General features: G+C 43.9%; 2 protein-coding genes across 7 annotated transcripts in view; one reads left to right on the forward strand and one right to left on the reverse strand.

Annotated features, from left to right (window-relative positions):
* Nucleotides 1-4,386: 4,386 nt before the first annotated feature.
* On the reverse strand, nucleotides 4,387-7,703 carry LOC116418874 (vegetative cell wall protein gp1-like). The gene is made up of 3 exons (XM_031935965.1): nucleotides 7,674-7,703; nucleotides 6,401-7,551; nucleotides 4,387-4,417 (listed from the first exon to the last, which is right to left on the reverse strand). The coding sequence occupies exons 1-2, from the start codon at nucleotides 7,701-7,703 to the stop codon at nucleotides 6,616-6,618; spliced, it is 966 nt and encodes a 321-aa protein (XP_031791825.1). The 3' UTR covers nucleotides 4,387-4,417; nucleotides 6,401-6,615.
* Nucleotides 6,674-22,219, forward strand: part of OSBPL3 (oxysterol binding protein like 3) — a 184,354-nt gene continuing 168,808 nt past the window's right edge. For 4 of the 6 annotated variants that reach the window (XR_003306769.2, XM_026447523.2, XM_026447526.2 and 1 more), the window contains exon 1: nucleotides 6,768-7,014. The gene's annotated coding sequence lies outside the window, so the exon portion shown is untranslated. Of the gene's footprint in view, nucleotides 7,015-22,219 lie in introns of all 6 variants that reach the window. The other 2 variants (XM_026447522.2, XM_026447525.2) reach the window with 2 other exon arrangements.

Genomic DNA, 22,219 nt, shown 5'->3' on the forward strand with positions numbered 1-22,219 from the left:
TGTTGTAATTTTCCAGGCAAGAAATGATGGTGGTTTATACTACAGTGGTGATGTTAGTGGATATGGAGATGGGAAATGAGGAGGAATTCACAAAGGTTTTCTGGGTTACTCAATAAAAAGGGAAACATACCACAAAGCATAACATATAACAACTTTTTCTGCCAACATATTTGTTGGAGATTTGGAGGAAAAGATATGGTGAATGCTGGGGCTTGGATCACTCAAATTCCAACCCAATTTCCTTCTAATGTACTTTTCTATAGTGGAGAGGCCAGAGAGAGAAAATTGCATTGCAAATTCCCTGCAGTTAGATTTGCAGATGTGGTTTAGAAGGTACTAACCCAATGCACTTACATAAGATGAATTCGGGAAAGAGGTAATAAGGGAAGAAGCAAGATTCAAGGCATACTTTTTGCTGGTGTGGCTTGTAACAGAAGGAGTAGGGTTCTGGCAATTCTGCCAAATCTTTCTGATTTGATAGGTGGCCTCCTAATGGTGGCAGGAGCTATGGCAATCGGCAGCCCAGTTTGGCAGTGCCTGGCACATAAATGCTTAAAACTCATGGGCTACTATTATTACACTTAGGATATACAGCAGATAATAATATAGGATGTCTATGTGCTACAGAGACAGAAACTAAAGGATAATTAAATGCTCACCCCAACTTCTGAGGTAGTTCAGTCCTGAAGGGAATATTGTTTCATGGTTTAATAAAGTGTATGACATTGGTGTCCCTAAGCCCGTGTTATATTCTTTTTTACAAGTAGCCTATGCGCCACAGTATAACATGCTAAAAAACCTGATTCTGTCAAATGTTTGGGAGAAAGCTAGTCTACTGAAACTAAAGGAGGGCTGGGGGCAGTGGCTCATGCCTGTAATCCCAGCACTTTGGGAGGCCAAGGCGGGCAGATTGCTTGAGCCATGGAGTTTGAGACTAGCCTGGGCAACATGGCAAAACCCTATCTCCACAAAAAATACAAAAGTTAGCCAGGTGTGGTTAGTGGTGGTGTGTGCCTATAGTGCCAGCTACTAGGGAGGCTGAGGCATGAGAATCACTTCAACCCAGGAGTCAGAGGTTGCGGCAAACCAAGATCACACTGTGGCAGGCCAGGTCTCACTCATGCAGGCCTCCGTAACAACTGTGTCAGTACCGACTGAGTGGATAAGTTCAATATTAAAAGCCAGTGTAAGAAAAGCCCACCAGGAGTTTTGCCTAGGCCTTTCCTGGGTCTGAAAGCATGACAAAATAATGAAGGAATTCTTAACAGGACTCATTTAGGATTAAACAAGTTTTATTGTGGGTCTGAAGAAACCCCCCTGGCTTCCACAGACAAGCTTATTGGGGGGGTCGGAAGGAACTCACCAAACCTCCATGATTTAGCAGGAGACAAGATAAGGGTAATCATTCCAGCACCTGGACCCATTCAGATTAAGTAAATTTACTTAGGCTCCAGAGGAAGGTCTTCAGGACTCAGACTTTAGTTATAGATTAAAAGAAGTTAATTATGTCTTAGATGAATGTACACTTACACGTAGACATATAACTTAGATAGTATATAAGCTCTGGAAAACTTTGTAATTTGGAATTGGTCTGGCGATGATTTCCAAGCCTTGGCCCTGTAACCAGTTGCAAAAATAAAACCTCTCTTCATCCCGAGTTCATCCGCATCTCACTATTGGGCCACAAGAAACAGCAGCCCAACACTTAGTTTGGCCTGGGAACACCACCACCACACTCCAGCCTGGGCAACAGTGAGATCTTGTCTCAAAAAAAAAGAAAGGAAACTAAAGGTGAGCAATCCTCCTCTAGAATATCCCAGAAATCCCAGAAATTGTAAACAGCTGATGAAAAACAATTTAGAATTAGAATAATCTGTGACTTTTAGTTGCACTGATCATTTTTTTTTTTTTTTTGAGACAGAGTCTCGTTCTGTCGCCCAGGCTGGAGTGCAGTGGCGCGATCTCGGCTCGCTGCAAGCTCCGCCTCCCGAGTTCAGGCCATTCTCCTGGCTCAGCCCCCCGAGTACCTGGGACTACAGACGCCTGAAACAACGCCCGGCTAATTTTTTTTTGTATTTTTAGTAGAGACGGGATTTCACCGTGCAAGCCAGGACGGTCTCGATCTCCTGACCTCGTGATCCGCCCGCCACAGCCTCCCAAAGTGCTGGGATTACAGGCTTGAGCCACTGCGCCCGGCACACTGATCATGTTGACTTAAACTAAGCAGGAAATGTATCTGAACCAGGAAAACTAACAATGTTGCAACTTCCTCCACAAGGATAACTTTAATAAATAAGAATTTTTGTTTTTCAAAAGTTAAAAATGTTAACAAAGACATGCAGGAAATGGCTCTAGCTCCTAATTCCCAAAATAATTTCTCTCTTCTCTGAACACATTTTTGGTACCTCTCAGGACATTTTCCATTTTTTAGCTTGTGTTGTAGTTATTTATGTCCACATCTGATCTGCCCAATATAGAAAACTATAAAAGCACTGAAGGGACACTCACTGATTCATTTTTATTCACTTTGAAGTGCTTGCTAAGAATGATCCCTTATACAAAGCAGGCAATCTAATAAAGGAATTGGTGAATTTTTGAACAATCCTTGTCAAGAATTATACTAACAGTTGTAAAAGAATGCTTACAAGGTGTTCATATGCAACTAAATACTTTGATTCATTTTTCAGATAAAAGTGAAGGAGGAAGAAGATGAGTAGGGCTGTACAGGTTGTAGAGGATGGCAACTCAGATTTAGACAGGTGTTTTTCCCACTTTCCACAGGCGGTAGAGGTGGCAAAAAGATGGCTGTTTAAGAGGGTTGGAGACTTAGCCTCTGACCATTCATAGGCTGTATGATTATGGTCAAGACACTGGGAACTTTCTGGGCCTTGCTCCACCACCCCTTCATGAAAGAAGTTGATGAAGTGATAAACAATAGTTCCTCCTCACTTGTAATTGTATCAGAAAACTGAAGCTATTAGGGATCTTAAAGTTCATCTAGCCCCAGAATGGCAATTCAGCATTATCTTAGATGCTGATCTTGGCCTATCAGTGGCAGCTTCTTGCAGTGTTGAGAACAATTCTGAGGCTCTATTTGGAGTCAGCGGAAAAGGCAGCCTTGACTTAATAATGATGTCTGATACAAGGCAGGAGGAAAGTGGCAGCAAATAAGTCAAGATATGTCATCCCCAATTTAGCCCAATGCCTTCTCTTCACAGGAAAAAAAATAAGACCAGAAGCTCATATTTTGAGTTTACCATGTGCCAGGCACTGTGCAAATTGCTTTTACGTTCACAATTGTATTTAATCCTTAGCTTTAAGAAGTTAGCATTATTATCATTCCCATTTCACAGATGAGGCTTAAGGAAACAAAATTTGCCTGAGGTTCACACCTTAGAAACCCATATCCATAAGCATTTCCCTGTATCGCCTCCTGTAGGCACTTACTATGTGTTATGCCAGTGGTTCTGATGGGGGGATTTTGCCCTCCAGAGGACTTCTGGCAAAAGTCTGGAGATTTTTTGTTGTTACAACTGGGGAGGACAGGGTGTTCCTTGAATCTAGTAGGTGGAGGCCAGATATGCTGCTAAATGCACAAGACAGCACCCCTCCCCACCCCTTGCCTCCAGCAGGAAAGAATTATCTTTACCTAAAATGTTAATAGTACTGAGGTTGAGAACTCTGTATGCAGGAACTGTTTGCAAATGGATGATCAAACTCTTCCTGTAGTCCAGCAGGTACATAATTATCTCCATTTTACAGACAAGGAAAGGTGATCACAGAATGAGGTGGTCATCACAAGACAGGAACTGAGTTAGTTTGATTCTAGAGGCCCTCAGTTTCCTTTACTATCAAAACATGCAAACTCAGGTAGCACCCGCTTACCTATTACCGATTTCAGAAGCTAAGACCACTGTGCCAAATGTGAAAAATTCCCACTGTGGTGGGCGTGTCTCCAAAGAGAAAAAGTATTTGTTCAACAGTTCAAAGAAGAGGGTCTCTAGGAACTCTTAATATGGAACCACTGATCTTTATTAGACATTCAAATCGTTATTTTAAAATAAGACTTTGAGGAGAAAGGTAATTTTAGAACATTAACAAGCTTTTTCAAGAATAATTAGCTCGGCCGGACGCGGTGGTTCAAGCCTGTAATCCCAGCACTTTGGGAGGCCGAGACGGGCGGATCACGAGGTCAGCAGATCGAGACCATCTGGCTAACACGATGAAACCCCCGTCTCTACTAAAAATAAAAAAATAAATAAAAAAAAAACCCAACTAGACGGGCACGGTGGTGGGCGCCTGTAGTCCCAGCTACTCTGGAGGCCGAGGCAGGTGAATGGCGTAAACCCGGGAGGCGGAGCTTGCAGTGAGCTGAGATCCGGCCACTGCACTCCAGCCTGGGCGGCAGAGGAAGACTCTGTAAAAAAAAGAATAATTAGCTCTGCGTGGGTTTCAACTTTTTTTTTTTCCTTTAGATTTTAGGAGCTGGAGAGCCTGGAAGCTTATTTAGGAGTAGAAGAGGAAATGAAACTATGAAAAGCCACAGTACAATTCCTTCTTTACTTGGGGACAAGGCACAATGTGAATAATTCTCTCATCCTGTCCAATTAACGCCTCAAGTATACACACACACACACACACACACACACACACACACACACACACACACACACAAAGAGAGAAAGAATGTACACTCTATAATGATTTGATTTGGAAGACATTAATGAAAAAACCCAGAACGGGATGCTAGTGTAAACAACAAAGTCCTATGCAAATAACTTCCTTTCGGATTGAAGGTTGGTCTCCTACAGAAAAACCAATGCTAAAGAAACAGGCGGAGAAGCTGAAGGTGGAGAGCAAAAGAAAAAGAAATAAAATAGCTTGAAACGAAGAAGGGGACTGGCAGGAGGAGGGCAGAGCAAGCCTCTCTCAGAGAGGAAGTATAGAAAAATGGAAGGAGGTTTGGGAAAACCCAGTCTAATCTGCTCCGGCGGCGGGGCTGGGCGTGGGCAAGGTGCCTCCTTGGACTGTGCGCTCGCCTGCCAAACACGTCCTTCCACTACCCATCCAGCCACCTGGTGCTGGTCGGGCTTTGCGAGGTTGTTTAGGAACCGCGGAGTCATTCGATTTGAAATCTTCTCCAATAAGCTTTTCCGTGTGCCGACGCAGGCGGCATGACAGTCCGTTTGCTAGGCAGCATCTCTGGCGCCTCCCGCCCTCGCCCGCCGCCTGCCAGATCCGTAACAGACAGTCCCAGACATTTCGCGAGGGGGATGGTTCCAGAAAGCGGAGATCTGAACGTGGTGAATGAAATGTGAACAAAATAGCTCCGGAAAGAGTCTCAGAAACCTTGAATTGGGGTCAGTTTGGAGCCTGGAAATGCGACGAGCGCCTCAGGTGGTGGTTGGCAGGGGGATTTAACACTGTGGAGCCCTTTGTGCCAGGCGCCGGGCCCAGCGAGCCATGCGCGGTGCCCAGCTGGGTGAGGTCGGTCAGTTGGGTCTTCAGGGAGGCTAAATACCCTGTCTTTGCTATTCCCTTCGCCTGGAACGCTGTTTGCGAGACTGGGTGTCGCAGCTCCTTTCCCATGCTCGGGAATCTGGGTAAAAGCCACCCTCGCCTAGAGGCCCCTCAGGGTGAGCGCCCCATCCACTTTCCTAAACGCACTAAACCACTTTCGAAAGCTGGGCTTGGCTCTCCTCTCAGTACTAACAGTCCGTCAGCCTTTTATTTTGTGCATAGATATGTATATTCTCTTCTTTATTGTCTGCCTTTCCACAAAAATGCAAGCCCCGTGAGTACAGGAGCCTGGTACGCCTTTCTCACAGTTGCAAGCTTGCAACTGCTCCTGGCACATAATAGGTGCTCAGTAAATGCTCATGCCCTTCCCACCCGCCACCTGCGGCACTCGACACATTTGCAGTCTGCAAACTGACCCCAAATCATCTGCTGCTTGCATTCGTTCGTGCTAGGATCAAAGAAGGCCACTGGGCTAGTGGGAAGTCAAGTCGGGTGGACTTTCCCGTCTTTCAGGGAGATTTAATAGTAACGACGGTGCTCTCCCGACCCCCTACCCCCTTGCACATAAACTGCACTGAACAAAACCACTCCGGCACGTATCTGCACGGCTGCCTCTGGAGGTAGGGCCACGGTCTCCGAGCCCCGGGTCTCACAATGATACTGTCCTTTGTCATCTCGTGCCTAGAGTGCTGCCTCCCCATATATTTCCTCCGTTTTCGACTCCTCTGCCTCACTCTGACTTCCTCGGGAGGTAGAGTTCTAGCCTGTGCGAACGAACGCAAGGGTCCCCTGGAGCCTTCTTCATAAACCTGCCCCTCCCACTCTGCCTTCACTTCTTCCTCCTTCACTGGCCAGGAAGAGCCACTCGAGGAACAATTACCGAACGCCTACAGCGAGCAGGCACCGAGCTGGGCCGCCGGCAGCCCCAAACCGTGCCTCGCCGCAGACCTCGCCTACCTCCGCCCTCCCAACCCGTCCGGAATCCGGGATCCCTAGTTCCCCGGCTGCGTCAGGGAATCCGCGGGTTTCTTCCTAGGGCATCGCCCCACCTCCTTCCCCAAAGGCAACTTATGATTGGTGGGAGCGTGCGTCACTCTACCGCCCTCCCGCCCCCTCGGGGCCCCGCCCCCGGGCCTCGCAGGCCCCTCCCCTGCGCTCCCGCCCCTGCGCGGCTCCCCTGGCTAATCGCCGGGCGGCGCGCGCCGAGAAGTTCTGGGCAAAGTACTCAGAACTGGCCGCGTGCTGGTGGCGCCCGCCAGCCGACCCGGGAGAAGGGACCAGAGCGAGACGTGGCCAGTGCGCAGCGCGGCTCCGGCCCCGTCTGTCCGCGAGTGGCCATCCCCGCCCCCGACTCCTGCGGCCGGTGCGAGAGCTGTCAGCTGCACGTTGCGGGGGGGACCGGAGAAGCCGGGTTGCCTTCTCCCGGGTCTGTGCGCTAACCCCCGAGCCCGGCACCGGGGAACTAGGGAGCGTCTCCGGCTGCACAGCGCTCAGGTGAGTGGCGGGGCGCCTGCCTAAATGGGGCCGAGGTGTCGGGGGTCCTGGCGGCGGCGCGGGCTCGGAAAGGCTGCGGTTTGGGGGGCGCCGCGGGTCTCTGCAGAACCGAAGTCTGCGCGTGTCGGCCGGGGAGGATCCGGCCCTGGGGCAGACCCAAGCCTGGGAGCTCGCCCTCGGTGCCGGCTGCAGCTGCCGGGCAGGGAGGACCCGGTTCTCACCCACCCTAGGGCTCCGTCCCTCGAGGGACGACTCAGAGGATTGACCGCCAGGAGGAGCCGAGCGCAGGGGCTGGGGCGCAGGTGCGGGAGGACGCGGCGCGCGGAGCTGTCCTGGGCAGCGGGGATGGGCTGGAGGCTCAGGAAGCCTGGTTAATTGGGCGGAGCGCGACGCTTTACCACATCCGCGGGATGGGGCACGCCGGTGAGACTGAGACAACGCTCTCGGGGCAGGCGCTCCGCTCGCCCGCCTTCCCAATCCCGGCTTGCCCAGATCCTCCGTGCCGGGCTGGAGCCCCGGGGCACATTCCTTTCCTGTCTAAATTTACGTATTCATCAGCTTTCTGGCCCCTTCTGGAAATTTTTTTCTTTTGACTTTCCAATTACTCCTGGTCAGATCACCTTTAGGCTCATCCTAACTCTTGTCTCAGTGTCTCTCACATTGGTCCCTTCCCGGAGGCCCTGCAGCATCTTAGTTCAGGGTCTTAGGGACTTATGCACTCTTTCTGAACGTTGTCTGCAGTTGGGTTTTCCTACCTCTGTCTCTGTTTATTCCATGGTCAGGTAAATTCTTTAAGTACTATCATCATAAGCCAGATACTCCCAGGCAGCCCCTTAGCACTGCCCAGCTTCCCGGGGAGCGTTCGTAGCCTCTGGAGTCGCTGATGGGCACGGTCGTAGGTCGTGCAGATACTTCTTAAGCCGGGGCGTGCCGCCCCTCCTTCGGCCACGCAACTTGCTTACTGCCTTCTGCACACTTGTGCTTGTCCTTCTACACCTCACAAGCCACCAGTCTCCCCAGTCGGGACTCTTGGAGCTGAAGGGACTGTGAAGTTGTCGGTTTCCATGTGTCTGCGTACTGCGCAGAGGTGCTTGAGACACCCTCGGTGTTGCTCTGACCCTCAGAGTGTATTGGGATGAGGGCATTTAGAAATGTTTTAAACTACAGCTGCTAAAGAGATACTTTCACAGATAGGTGAAAGCGAAGGCCTGGTTTCTCATCATCTACACTGTACCCCGCAAGTATCATACAAGGTGAGGTCCTCCTGGCTAAAGGAGATCAGTCAGGCAGGCCTGGGCTTGTATGCATCCAAGCTAAATGACCATCCCGTTTAGCCAAGCCACATCACCTGTTTGCTGTTGCTCGTAGAACTTAAATTTCTCCCTGAAATTGTCTCCTTGGGTTATTGGGTTGTCTGTCTTCTCTCATTAGGATGTAAGTACCAGGAATGCAGAGATCTTGTCTGTCTTGTTCATCACTTGATCCTCTGTGTCAAGAACACATAGTAGGTTTGCAATAAACATTTATAGAATGAATAAATGAAACCTCTGTAAATATGAGGAATGAGATTTCATAGCTGATTTTGATTTTCATCTTTATCCTTAATTTACTATTGGGAAAATTGACAAATAGCAATACTAGGAATTTTTGTAGATTAACTCATTAAATTTACAGAAGTCTGTTAGCTAGGTATATTTAACCAGATGGGAAATTGAGGGTCCAGCAGGTTAACCAGTGTTGCCAAGGTTATCCTGGCAGAACTAGGATTCCAGCTCATTTTGTCTCTATTGTGCTGGACCTCTTCCAATAAACTAAAATGTGATTTCCACCATTACAGCTAATAGACGTTTAGCTTTATTTGTATCAAAAGCTATGGCTTAGCCAAAAGATTTACTATTTTCTTATTGAGATATATTTTCAGTAATCGCTAATAGTTACATCATAAGCCAGATACTCCCAGGCTGCCGCCATAAGCTGTAGTTTTCTCTTCCCTTCGCTTCCCTTCCCTCCCCCTCCCTCCCCCTCCCTCCCCCTTCCCTCCCCCTTCCCTTCCCTCCCCTTTCCTTTTCCTTTTCCTTTTGACAGAGTCTTGCTCTGTCGCCCAGGCTGGAGTACAGTGGCATGATCTCGACTCACTGCAAGCTCCGCCTCCCAGGTTCACACCATTCTCCTGCCTTAGCCTCCCGGGTAGCCGGGACTACAGGCTCCCGCCACCACGCCCGGCTAGTTTTTTGTATTTTTAGTAGAGACGGGGTTTCACTGTGTTAGCCAGGATGGTCTCCATCTCCTGACCTCGTGATCCGCCCGCCTCGGCCTCCCAAAGTGCTGGGATTACATGTGTGAGCTACTGCGCCCGGCTGGGAAGCTGTAATTTTCACCATCTTGCTGGGCCAGTGTTGTGAGGTTATCTCCTTTTTTCAGGTGAAGAATTGGAAACCGAGGTTTAGGAACTTGCCTAAGGTCACCAATAAATTGCTGAGCTAGATTTTTTAATAGTCTGGCTTCAATTCTTGCCCCACTATTTAATTAGATGTTAACTCATGATAGAGTCCAATGATACAGATATTAAAACCATCTGAGATTGGGCTGTAAACTTTCTGGTGCCGATCTCAAGTGTCTAGTTGTACTGTTTTCAGAATCCTTGAGACTCTTACTGCCATTGATTTTTGTGGTTGCGTTTATGGCTTGTGGGCCTGGTGGATTGGGGACTTTTAATCCAGAAGGAAAGGAAATCCTCCTTTCATCTAAATCTAAAGAGAAATCTGATTGGTTTTACTCACTGTGGTAAATGAACTCTGAAGTAATGCTTTATACCTCTTAAAGAAAGTGCTGGAAAACCAGCTAGTTCCTCTGTTCTCTAATGCAGAGTGGAGAGTTAGAAACTGCTACTAATTCCAAAAGCTTCTGCAGTAGGCTTTCAGTAAAACAACTACATTTCAACTCTCCACTCTTGCACTGACACTGAGGGTGAAAAGTTGGGAAAGAGTGGCATGGGTACCACCTAAAGGGCTCATGGCAAAATGGGATGGGGAAGGAATTAGTGATTCCTTCTTTCTTCTACTTCATTCCAGTTTGGGTGCTGGTGTAACATTTCCCTCTGCATAAGGGTCTGGATAATGCAGTTTTATTTATAATGTGCTTCTTGGCAGTACTATATTTTCCTATGTTAATTCTATTTCAAGAGTACTCCAGGAAGGTTTGGAGAACCCTGCAACCTAGAATGCCTGAGGAAGAGATTGAGGTGTAGGATGCTAGGGAAGATGGACACTGTTAGGTGGAAAAAGTCTTCCATGCATAATTGAGAGTTGTTTATGGTTCTCTGCACATTCCTTTCCTGTCTAAATTTACATATTCATCAGCTTTCTGGCCCCTTCTGGAAATTTTTTTATTTTTATTTTTTGATTTTCCAGTTACTACGTTCAGATCACCTTCAGGCTCACCGTAACTCTTGTCTCAGTGTCTCTCACACTGGTCCTTTCCTGGAGGCCTTGCAGCATCTTAGTTCAGATTCTCAGGGACTTCTGCATTCTGTCCTAACATTGTCTACAGGTGGGTTTTCCTACCTCTGTTTTCCTGTCTCTGTTTTCATGGTCAGGTAAATTCTTTAAGTACTGTCATTATGTTGTTAAAAATTATTGGGTGGCTTATATAGTGAATAACATTAATAACAGTAGTAACAGCTGCTGAACTTTTATGTGCCGGGTGCTGTCATAAGTTCCTGTACGTGCATTATTGCATTTAATCCTCAGGGCAGCATCAAAGCAGGCATTGTTATTATACCTCTAGTCTCCAGATGAGCCTAGGAAAAGTTAAGTTCACAACTGCTTTGCAACTAACATATGGTGGATCTCAGACTCAATCCCCAAGTTATTTTCTCTACTTACTTGCACATAGATTCCTTAGCCTGAAGTCACGATCCAGCAGACTGGGCTCAGCTTTGGCCTCATCCCATCATTCCCCAACCCTGTGAACTGGTAGTCTGAGTTTTATTAATCAACAAAGGATTTTGTCTTTGTCCATGCACTCCTGTTGCCTAGAAAGCTCTCTGGTCTCTCCGTGTGAAAACCTAAGTCTTTCAAAGCTGAACTCATAAACTACTTTTGTCAGCATAATCTCTCTAAACCCAATTTCCCAGAGATTTGTTTTTTTAAAACATGAGAAACTTCCCAGTTCAGTGTCTGATCACAAAGTATATTGCTGGTGTCCTTCCTTCCTTCCTTCAGCACTTCTTACCTTTTATCTTCCCCTATTCCTCTGTTGCCTCCTGTGCTAGTAATTTATTCAAACTTACTGCCTCCCTTACTAGATTTTAAATGCCTTGAAGGCAGGGTGAATGTGTGTTCCTTAGGTTTCTATTCCTCACGTCACTAAACATGGTGTCCTATCTATAGTAACTGTTCAGTTGAAAAAAATATTAATTATATTTGCTTGCATTTTGTTAGAATATTCTGTGAAAAGGTAATTGGAATGTGACATTTTGTTTTCTAGTTTTCTAATTTGTTTTGATCCACAGTATTTTATGCCATCATCATTTTATGATGAAGCAATAGAATATGCCATCATCATTTTATGATGAAGCAATAGAATATGCCATCATCATTTTATGATGAAGTAATAGAATTTCTAGTTAAATCCATGAAAAGCACCTGTTCTGGTTGCTCTTATCTTTGGACCAAGGAGATACTGCAAGGAGATCTCAAATTCACACGTATAATAATCATTGTCTGTAGAATAAATATTTTGCCTATGTTATGTACTATTTTTTCATATCTATGGTAATGCTGTTAATAAAAATGTACTAAAATTGTTATGGAATTCAAATGGAATTTTTGTGAATATTTTATGGATCAATGAATATTTCACATTTTAAAGCAGATTTGCAAGACCTTCTCTGAATCAGCTCCTGCTTCCCTGTCTAGACTCATAGCTCACCACTCACCATTGAGACACAATTCACATATTATACAGTTCATCCGTTTAAAGGTACAATGTTTAATGGATTTTAGTATATTCAGAGTTGTGCAATCATCACCATCATTTAAAAAAATTTATCACCCGCTAAAAAACATTTGTACCCATTACCAGTCATTCCCCATACTGCCCGTCCATTCCCCCCGTCCCCACCCACTAATCTACTTTATGCCTGTATGGATTTGCCTATTCTGGATATTTCATATAAGGGCAGTCATATAGTATGTGGCCTTTTGTGTCTGGCTCCTTTCACCTAGTATGTTGTTTTCAAGGTTAATTTCTGTTATAGTGTGTATCAGTACTTCATTCCTTTTGATTGCCTAGTAATACCCCATTATATGCATATACCATGGTTTTATTTATCTATTTGCTAGCTGATGGGACTGGCATTTCTAAGAAAAGTTTGATTCTAATGCGACCCTAATGTGTAGTCCAGAAGTTCCTTTGAGCCCTGTTCGCTATTTTATCGTGGAGCTAGAACAGAACCTGGCACAAGATAGATGCGTAATAAACATTCAAATGACTGCAGCATTTTACTAAAAGTGTAACTCCTATTATGTTGCAGTCAGCAAAACGTCTCATTGTTAAAAAGAGGTCCTCATAGTTGATTTTTTAGATACTGATTTGAACAAACCAACTGTTAAAAAGAGTCAAGGAACTTTGAACATGGCTGCAATGCTACAGTTTTTAGGATTTGCTTTGAAATAATCTGGGGATGAGGAGGGGGAGTACGGAGGAAACAAGGCTGTCCGTGAGCTGATGATCGTTGAGGCTGGGTGATGATTTCTCTATCTGTGGTGTCTGCTGGGCAGCCATTGGGTCGCAGGTGGCTATTCAGCCATTAAAATGTGGCTAGTCCTTACTGAGAAGTGCTGTAAGTATGACATACACACTGAGTTTCAAAGACTTAGTATGAAAAATGATGTAAAAATACCTCAATTTTTAAACATCACATGTTGAAATAGTATTTTGAATATATTGTAATAATATGTAATTAAAACTAACTTGTTTTCTTTTACTCTTTGTCTACTTAAGAAATTAAAATTACATCTATGGCTCCTATTAAGCTGGGCAGTACAATGCTATACTTTCGTATGTATTTGAAATTTTTCATAATAAACAGTTTAGAAATATCAAAGGCATCTTTTAAAAGTCTTGAGTATCATATTTTTATAAAGGATTCTTCTGGTATGAAAGGATTGGGAAATACTGATTTTTTTCAAAGATGCTTCTTTGCAGAAGCTTATAGCAGGCAGGCTATAGTCTTCCAATATCATTCCTGGACTTATTTAAGCTATGTGAACATTTAAAAGTTCTTTTGTAGGGCCGGGCGCGGTGGCTCAAGCCTGTAATCCCAGCACTTTGGGAGGCCGAGACGGGTGGATCACGAGGTCAGGAGATCGAGACCATCCTGGCTAACACAGTGAAACCCCGTCTCTACTAAAAAATACAAAAAAAACTAGCCGGGCGAGGTGGCGGGCACCTGTAATCCCAGCTACTTGGGAGGCTGAGGCAGGAGAATGGTGTAAACCCGGGAGGCGGAGCTTGCAGTGAGCTGAGATCCGGCCACTGCACTCCAGCCTGGGCGACAGAGCGAGACTCCGTCTCCAAAAGAAAAGTAAAAAAAAAAAATTCTTTTGTAATAATAAATGGAATAGCAGTGTGACGAATTGCTTCTTTAGTTATTAATCTAAATGATTTTGTTGTAAAGTTGATGAAATACTTCCTTCATCTTGGAAAAATACAGAAGACTCAGTGGTAATTTCCTTGTTCTTAGTCACATTGTTTGTACCCCTGAAATTGAATTTTCTCTGGACTTGGTTTATAACCGCCTCTCCCTAAGTCTGTTGTTTGAGAGCTAGAATATGGTTGTTTCTAGATGCTCCAAGACCCCTTGAGTAAGAGTGGAATATGATTCTTAGGGAATAATAATAATAATGTGTGGGTTTAAAGCCAAGAAGCAAATTTCTTTCATAAAAATTTCTTTAGATGAAAATTATGTTGCTGTCTATATGTCTGTGTTTACTTATGAAAAAAATATCTGAGGTAATCAACCTAGTTCTCTGAGCGAGTGTGGGCTGGATGAACAATCTTAGCGGAATCCTCATCTGTGATTTCTGAGATTGCGTGAGAGTAGATCTGAATTAAAAAATAGCTTAAATGTAAAGCAGAACAGAATCAAATTGCAATGAGCAATCCAGTGCGGTATTGGCAGAGGATCCCTGAACAGTTACTATAAATAAAGTTTGCTATTTTGTTTACCCTCTACAGTTAAAATACTAAAATCTTTATTTTTAGTATTCTGTGGGTCAGATACTTTCCTCAATGTAGCATTTCTCCAAACATGTATTAAAATGTAGTACTTGTAAAGATTTCCACCTCCACTTGTAAAGGTTTTCTGTCTTGATATCAAATATCGTAATGGTTACAAGAACTTGAAAATTATAGTTTACATCTTATAAAATATTTTTCCCTCCCCAAGTAACTTGTGGTGGACAGTCATCTGAAATGTTTAGAAGCTAAAGCTAATATATATATGTTTTAATCTACATATATGTATACATATGTGTGTAGATATTTATGTATGTATATATTTTTAAATCTCAGCAACTCCTATTAAATTTGAAGCAGATGCCTCCCTAGAATTAAAGCATGCACTAAGATTTTTGCTCATACATTTCACAAATATTTATTAAGCACATGCCATGTGCCAGACACCAGTCTGGGTGCAGGGGATGTGGTGATGAATTGAACAGATATGGAAACCTCCCTTCAAGGAGCTCACAGACTAGAAGGGGATGTAGACATTAAAGAGTTGCAGAGAGTTCATTAATTACAGTGGGGAGATGTGGCTCAAAGGGAGTGAGTCTGGCTTTTAATTGGGACCGTGGAGAGAAAAGTTTCATTGTTTTTGTAGGTTGTGATTCAGGCTGCTGAAGGGGGGAGAAAAGAGAATGTGGCTGGGGAATCCTCAGAGGAGGATGAGAGGAGCAGAGACCTTTCTGCAGAAAATGTGTCTTTCTGCCATTGCTAGAGGCCATGTAGAACTGAGTGGGAGGAGGCCTTAACTCCTCTTTTGAGGTTTTGAATTTCTCTCTCTGATAGGACACACCGGTTTGTTTATTTGCTAATGCGAGTTGAATCCAAAGTTGAGTTTTTAACACCTTTGTAGCAGAAACAGAATGATATCTAACAACCTGCCCTCCAGCATAGCCCTGCGTGGAGCTTAAAATAACTTGCTGGCTGGATTCTAGTGTAGCTCAGTTGTCTGGCATCTGAGGCACAGTGGGTTAGCGGTATGTAAAGCCTAAAAGAATACAGGGAAGCCCACTTGGGTTTTTCTCAGGTGTAGGGCTGCTTCGTGCAAATTCCTGGTGTATACAGAATTAACTGAGGTTTCCTTCAGAGCTTGTTGGAGTTATTAGGGAAGGGGAAACCATCCTTCCTTTGAAGGTGGAGGTAATTATGAACAACAGTGATAACAGTGGCAGCCAGTAGCTGTTGGGCGCTCCCCATGTGCCAGGCTAAGTGCTTTACTTACACTACCTCTTTAGATCTTTCAATTTAGGAGGTGGTTACTATCATTCCAGTTTACCAGTGTTAAAACAGAGACTGGGGAGCAGTCACTTGCTCTTTCGTTTTTCCAACATCCCTTTACCCTTCCTGATTTCCATTCGATAAATCACTTCTTGCCTCTGGATATAGTCTGCTGGGACCAGAAGGAGGGGCCCCATTCCCCTCAGCTGCGGTCCTGTGAGCCAGGTCAGTCACATGCCTCTCTCTGGACTCTGGGTGTGGGAGGGTCATGGAGAGTCTGCTGCGAGATGTGTCATGGCCAGACCATCTGTGCATACAGCTTTGTTGTGGTGTAGCTTTCCATCCGACAGAGCTGTGCCCGGGCTTGCCTCTCCAGCCTCCTCTTAGTTCCTTGAACTGGTTTTTTTTCTAATACATGTTCTTTGGCTTCATTTACCAAATTGTTTTCTGTTGCTTCCACCCAAAGAACCCTGGCTATCCAGTCTTAGAGAGGGTGAAGTAGTTTCCTATGGTCACACAGAGAACAAGCAGCAGAACTGGGGTACAGTTAGGTCATTCAGCCTCTATTGCCAAGCCCTTGACCAGACACCTCCTCTGTGTGCTGAACAGCATTGGACTGGCAGTCTGAGGAACTGGATGTAGTTCCTGTGGTACCTGCCTCTGGGGCCCTGGGCCACTCCTCTTTGAGCTGGACAGGGTAGATGGGATGAAATCTGTACATATCTAAGTGACACCCAGTTTGAGAGGATTTTCCTGTCCGTGAGACTTTTGGACACATTTTGTCCCGGTTTTCTAAAGGCTTTTACTTTGAGGTTTGAGGAACGGTCTGAGGCAGTGGTTTTCAAAGTATGACTCCAGGAGATGTATCAGTGTCACCTGGGAAGTTGTTAACAGAACTTGGGTGGGGCCCAAACCCATAGAATTGGAAACTCTGGGGGTGGAGTCCAGAAAACTGGTTTTAGCCCTTCGGGTGATTATGATGCACACTAATGTTTTAAGCCCCAGACATTTTCATTTTATTAAAAACAATTTGTTATGTACAGGGTGCTACCTAGAAGCAGGGAGCAGGCAAATGTTAATTAACCAACAGCCCCTGACCTCAAAGAATATTCACTTCAGTTCAGGATATATATGTTTATAGCACTCCTCCTTCTCCCTACAATTGTGTTTTTTATATTTATATATCTGTCTGTATCTCTATATATCGATCCATCTTTTCTCTACTTATAGAAACAAGATACTAAAGTGCCATAGGAGCTCAGGAGGAGTGAGGGAGATGCTTTTGCAGAGAAGTGAGTGTTTGAGACACGTCTTGAAGGGCACATAGAATTGAGATAAAGAAAGGGATGAAGGGGCCGAGTGCGATGGCTCATGCCTGTAATCCCAGTACTTTTAGAGGCTGAGGCAGGCAGATCACCTGAGGTCAGGAGTTCCAGATCAGCTTGCCCACATGGTGCAACCCAGTCTCCACTAAAAATACAAAAATTAGCTGGGCATGATGATGGGCACCTGTAATTTCAGCCACTCGGGAGGCTGAGGCAGGAGAGTCACTTGAACCTGGGAGGTGGAGGTTACAGTCAGCCAAGATGGTGCCACTGCACTCCCTGGACGACAAGAGTGAGACGGGAAAGGTAGGAAGGACGTTCTAGGCAGAGGTGGTAGGTAGGATGAGCCAAGGCATAACATTTTAAGAGTTGATGGACTCTCCGGTTTGATGAAGAGAAGGACTGTGTAATGGGAAAAGTAAGAGCATACAGGAGTGGAGAGGTAGATTAGGGCCCAAGTGGTGTAAGTCCTAAATCCCATAGTAAGTCCAAAGACTATTCTGTAAACAGCGAACAAGGAGGTGACATGGTAAGAGCTATCTTAGTGGAAAGTGTTCTGGTGGTGACAGAGAAGGGCAGAGGCTGGGAATACAGGCACAAAGTGATGAGACCTGAACTGAGATGGTCACAGTGAGAGGAGGAAAAAGACATATAATATCAAAATACTGGAAAGTTATAATGATAGCCCCTAGAAACTAGGAGTTGGGAGTAGGGTTGAGGGAGAAAGCAAAGATGATTCCACAAGGGATAATAAGTGGTGTTGGTACAATCAGGAAAAAATAAAATAAATTCCACATGGATCAAAACTTTAAAACAATTAGAAGTACAAAACAATACAATACACTTTTAATAATAAGATGAAAAATCCTTTCTAGATAGGACACAAAATCCAGAAGCTATAAAATAAAAGATTGATTTATTTGATTACATATCATTTTTGTGGGGTCAGTTTTTAAAAATGATGTCAAAAGGCAATCAACACATTTAGGAAAATAATTGCAATTCATATCACAAAGACCTACTTTTATCAGTATATAAAGAACTCCAACAAATCAGTACGAGAAAGGCCAGTTACTGTAAAGGCAAAGAGTTTGAACACATAGTACACGAAATGGCATGTAGATGATTCTTAAACATATGAAAACTTTAACCTCACTCATAAAAAGAGAAAATGCAAATGAAAACTTCATTGAGATGCTATTTTTCACCTATCGGGTTGGCAAACATCACAAAATGTGATAATAGTGTTGGCAAAGGTTTGAAGAAACAGGTCTTCTGTATGCATCGTGGATGGAAATGTAGATCGGTCCAAACTAGCAAGCCATTGGCAGTATCTGTCAAAATTGCAAATGCGTGCACTCTTTGACTCAGCAATAACAGTCCTAAGAACTTTATTCTACAGATATGCAAAATTCACAAAATGATATATATGAAAAATTGTTTCTTGCAGTATTTGAATAAATACCAGATTGCAAGTAACTTAATTTTCATCAATAAGTACTGATTAAAAAATAATGGAGCTGTTAAAAATGAGGCAGCTCTACATTTTCTGATATGGAATGATATGTGAGATTTATTGTGAAGTTAAGAAAGTAAAGTATAGAATATCCATATGTATATTTTATATAAGTATATACATATACACATGGACATATATTCATACGTATATGCATACATAGCTAAAACTGGTGGGCTGAGGCTGGTGCTGTGGCTCACACCTGTAATCCTAGCACTTTGGGAGGCCCAGGTGGGCGAATCAGCTGAGGTCAGGAGTTCGAGACCAGCCTGGCCAACATGGTGAAACGCTGTCTCTACTAAAGATACAAAAATTAGCTGGGCGTGTTGGTGTGTGCCTGTAACCCCAGTTACCCCGAAAGTGGAGGTAGGAGAATCACTGGAACCCGGGAGGCAGTGGCTGCAGTGAGCCAAGATCACGCAACTGCACTCCAGTCTGGGTGACAGAGGGAGACTCCGACTCAAAAAAAGCAAAAATCCTGGTGTGCTGAAGCCAGTTTACACCGGCATGTGGGAACCAACTGTACATGACTTCCCAAGCCCTTGGCTGATTACTTCATGTTGGTAATTTGAAGCCAGCCACAATGGGGTATTTACACCATGGAAATCAGGAAACACAAGACATGAGAACATTTTTGTTTTTGTTTTTCCAGAGAGCTGGTTGATAAATGTTTAATTGTACTCACTGTATATATATAAATATAAAATATCTTTTGAAGGTTATAAAAGAGGTTGCTGTAACATCAGACTCTCCTAGGAAGGAGTAACGGAAGGCAGGATAGGTATGAAGTTGAACTTATACCTTTTGAATATTGTTCCATGTAAATGTGTTACTTATTTGGAAGTAAACGTATAAAGCAAACCAAAAAATAACTGCAGAGTTTCAGGCCTATGTGACTGTGTTATTTCTGGTGCCATTGACTACTGCTGGGGAAAATAGGAAGATGAGTAGATCTTAGAGAAAGAGAATGCTTTTGGTTTTGAATATGCTGAGCTTTAAGTGTATGGGTGCTATCAGTACAGACATGTCCAGCAATAGCTCAAGAGAGAGGACAGAGCTGTTGATCAGTTCTAGGAGTCAGCAGTTTAGTTAAAATTGTGACACTTAAGGCGGCCCTTACCTGTAGAACCTTTGAGGCAGGTCCCAGGAGAGAAAGGGGGAAGCATGTGGTACCTTGGGGAAGGTAAGCCGAGAGATGGGTAAGGAAAGGGTAACTAGTCACAAAGATTGGAGGACCATAAAGTAATAACAACGGTAGTTTCTTAAATGAAGTATTTGCTGGAAGTGAGACACTATTCTCTGTACTTTTTGAAAGAACATCATCTGATTTAATTCTCACAATCATTCTCTGGGGTGGGTACTTTTTCCATGATAACCGTTGAGTTGGGGAGGGTAATTTCAAAGAATAAACCAGGAGAGATCTCATGGGAAGGGTGTTAATAGAGCGGGACCTTGAAGTGTGATACAATTTCAAAAGGTAGAGAAATGGGAGAGAAGGACATTTCAGGTAGAGGGGAGTGATGAGCAAAGGTGGAAACAGGGTTATCCCTTGCAGCTGTAGGGTAAGAATTCATGGGCACCCAGGGGTGGTACATGGCTACTTCATCCTGTGGTCATTGGAGAGCCACAGAATGTTTTGAGCAAGGTAGGATGTGTTAATCTGTTCAACTGGTAGTCAAATACAAATGTTAAGTGTTGTATGATTGGAAGATTTCTGTGTGTACGTTGTGGGAAGGAGGGATGGTAGGAAACAAGAAAAATTACCATAAAAATTTGAGATAATGTAGATGGCCTGTGAATACAGATTTAGACTGTCTGCGAACAGGCATTGTGATGGTTTATGCAAATTCAGTCTCTCAAGCTGAATTTGCCTGTGTGGCAGTGTATTGCTTATCTTATGTATTAGTCACTTAGGGGATGTTTTTCATATATTTTCCAGAAGACTGTGAATGGGGAATAAGCAAAGGGGCGGTAAATAAAGAAATGATTATTTGTTGACATACATTTGTGTGTATGTGATTTATAGATGAATTTTGCCTGGGAAGTAATGATCAGCCTCATGAGGCACACACAAGCCCAACCTCTTTAGAGAGGCACTGTGTTTGTACTAGCAGTTCTTTTACCTTATAAACATACATATACACAAACATAGTGTAAAATTCCACCCTAATTAGGTTTTCAGCTTAGTCTTTCTCTGGGCCAATGTCTTCTTTAAGTTTGTTTTGTATGTGTGTCATTAAGGAATGATACAAATAATAGGGTGTCAAAAAGGAGAGTCTTTGGCCTAAACATTCCTCAGAAAAAGGATTGCTTGGCCTTCTTCATGCACATCTACCAATGCATCATACTTCTGACTTGTAATTCCTGTTTTTCTAGTCTTTCATCCTGTGGGGCAAAATAACATTCCAGCTTGTTTGTTACTTTCAGTTCTGCATCATTTGTTCCTTGATTAAGGGCCTGGAAGCCCCGCTTGTTTGTGGCATCCAGAGGTCTTATTTTCCTGCATGTGTCTAGTTAGGTGTAGATAGATCTTTATATTAGATGACTGCCTTTTCCGACCCACAGATAAGATGCCTTTGTCTGACAGATGCTAGGGGCCAGAAGGACAGGATGTGGGAGTTTGGTTTCTTTTGTGAAATGTGCAGTGTGTGGTCTCCACAGGTGCTGGATTTCTCTTCGTGGTTAAGAACTTCCCAGTCTGGGGAAAATACCCATGTTGTAGGAAGTGAGATCTGTGGGTCTTGCTGTAGCTAGTTAACTCAGGCTGAGGTTATAGCAAGTCATGGACCTCCCATATCCTTCTTTTGAACAGTACTGTTTCTCCTTCTCTCTCTCAGAGGACTTGTGTGAGACTTAGCCAAGTGTCAATGGATGTGAAGGGGGTTTGGAGGAAACAAGGGCAAGGCAACATTCTGGCTGGGCAGGGAGCCAGCTGGAGGGGTGGGGCCACATGAATGGGACACACCCTTGAGGGCAATGGTTCTGAACCTCAGCAGTGTCAGAGTGTCCTGGAGGGACTATAAAACACTGAGTTGAGTCCCTGGCAGTGGCTCTTGCCTATAATCGCAATACTTTGGGAGGCTGAGGTGGGAGGATCGCTTGAGGTTAGGAGTTCAAAACCAGCCTGGTCAGAATAATGAGACTCAGTCTCTACAAAAACAAACAAACAAATTAATTATTTAATAAAACAAATTGCTGGTCCCCACCCCCAACAGTTTCTGATTTAGTGGGTTTCTGATTTAGTGGGACCTGAGATTCTGCAATTCTAATAAGTTATTAGGAGATACTGACTCTGGTTCACAGACCCCTTAGCAAATCCAAGCATTGGTTCAGTAGGCAAAAGACCAAGTCTTAACCAGCCTGGAGTCCATTCTGATTCCGAGAAGAACGAGAGAATTCTGGTTATTAGATTGTCATAACCCCCTTATTTTATATAATACTTCCACAATTTTAAATGACTTTAATATATGTTGCTTCTCACAACAAAATAACCTTTTGAGGTAGGCAGGGCAGGTATTAACCTTGTTGGATGACTAAGGAAAATCAGGTTGAAGACAGATGACTGACTTACCCTGGGGGCAAAAATAGCTTAGCTCATACTTGTATCTAGATTTTCTTACTGTAGATTTATGGCTCCTTCTACATTGTCTTTTTTCCTTGGAAAATACTACATTTTATTCAAATGATTTTTAGACAAAACAAAATTAGGGAGATGTAGAATCCTTTCCCTCATGCATTCACAGTAAATATTTTTTGAAGACATAATACAGAGCACATACTTATTGTTGAATAAATGAATGAATAGTTTCCATAACTCACTAACTCTGCTTCTGAACTCGTGCACTTCAGTGGCCCA

This window comes from Piliocolobus tephrosceles, chromosome 8, assembly GCF_002776525.5.
Source record: "Piliocolobus tephrosceles isolate RC106 chromosome 8, ASM277652v3, whole genome shotgun sequence".
NCBI lineage: Eukaryota > Metazoa > Chordata > Mammalia > Primates > Cercopithecidae > Piliocolobus > Piliocolobus tephrosceles.

Coding starts and splice junctions, on each gene's coding strand:
- LOC116418874 (XM_031935965.1), bottom strand. CDS start 7,703: ATGCTGCAGGGCCTCCGGGAAGGGACCAAT. Junction 7,552..7,673: donor GCCTCCGGGAAGGGACCAAT/GTGAGAGACACT, acceptor ACGTAAATTTAG/ACAGGAAAGGAATGTGCCCC.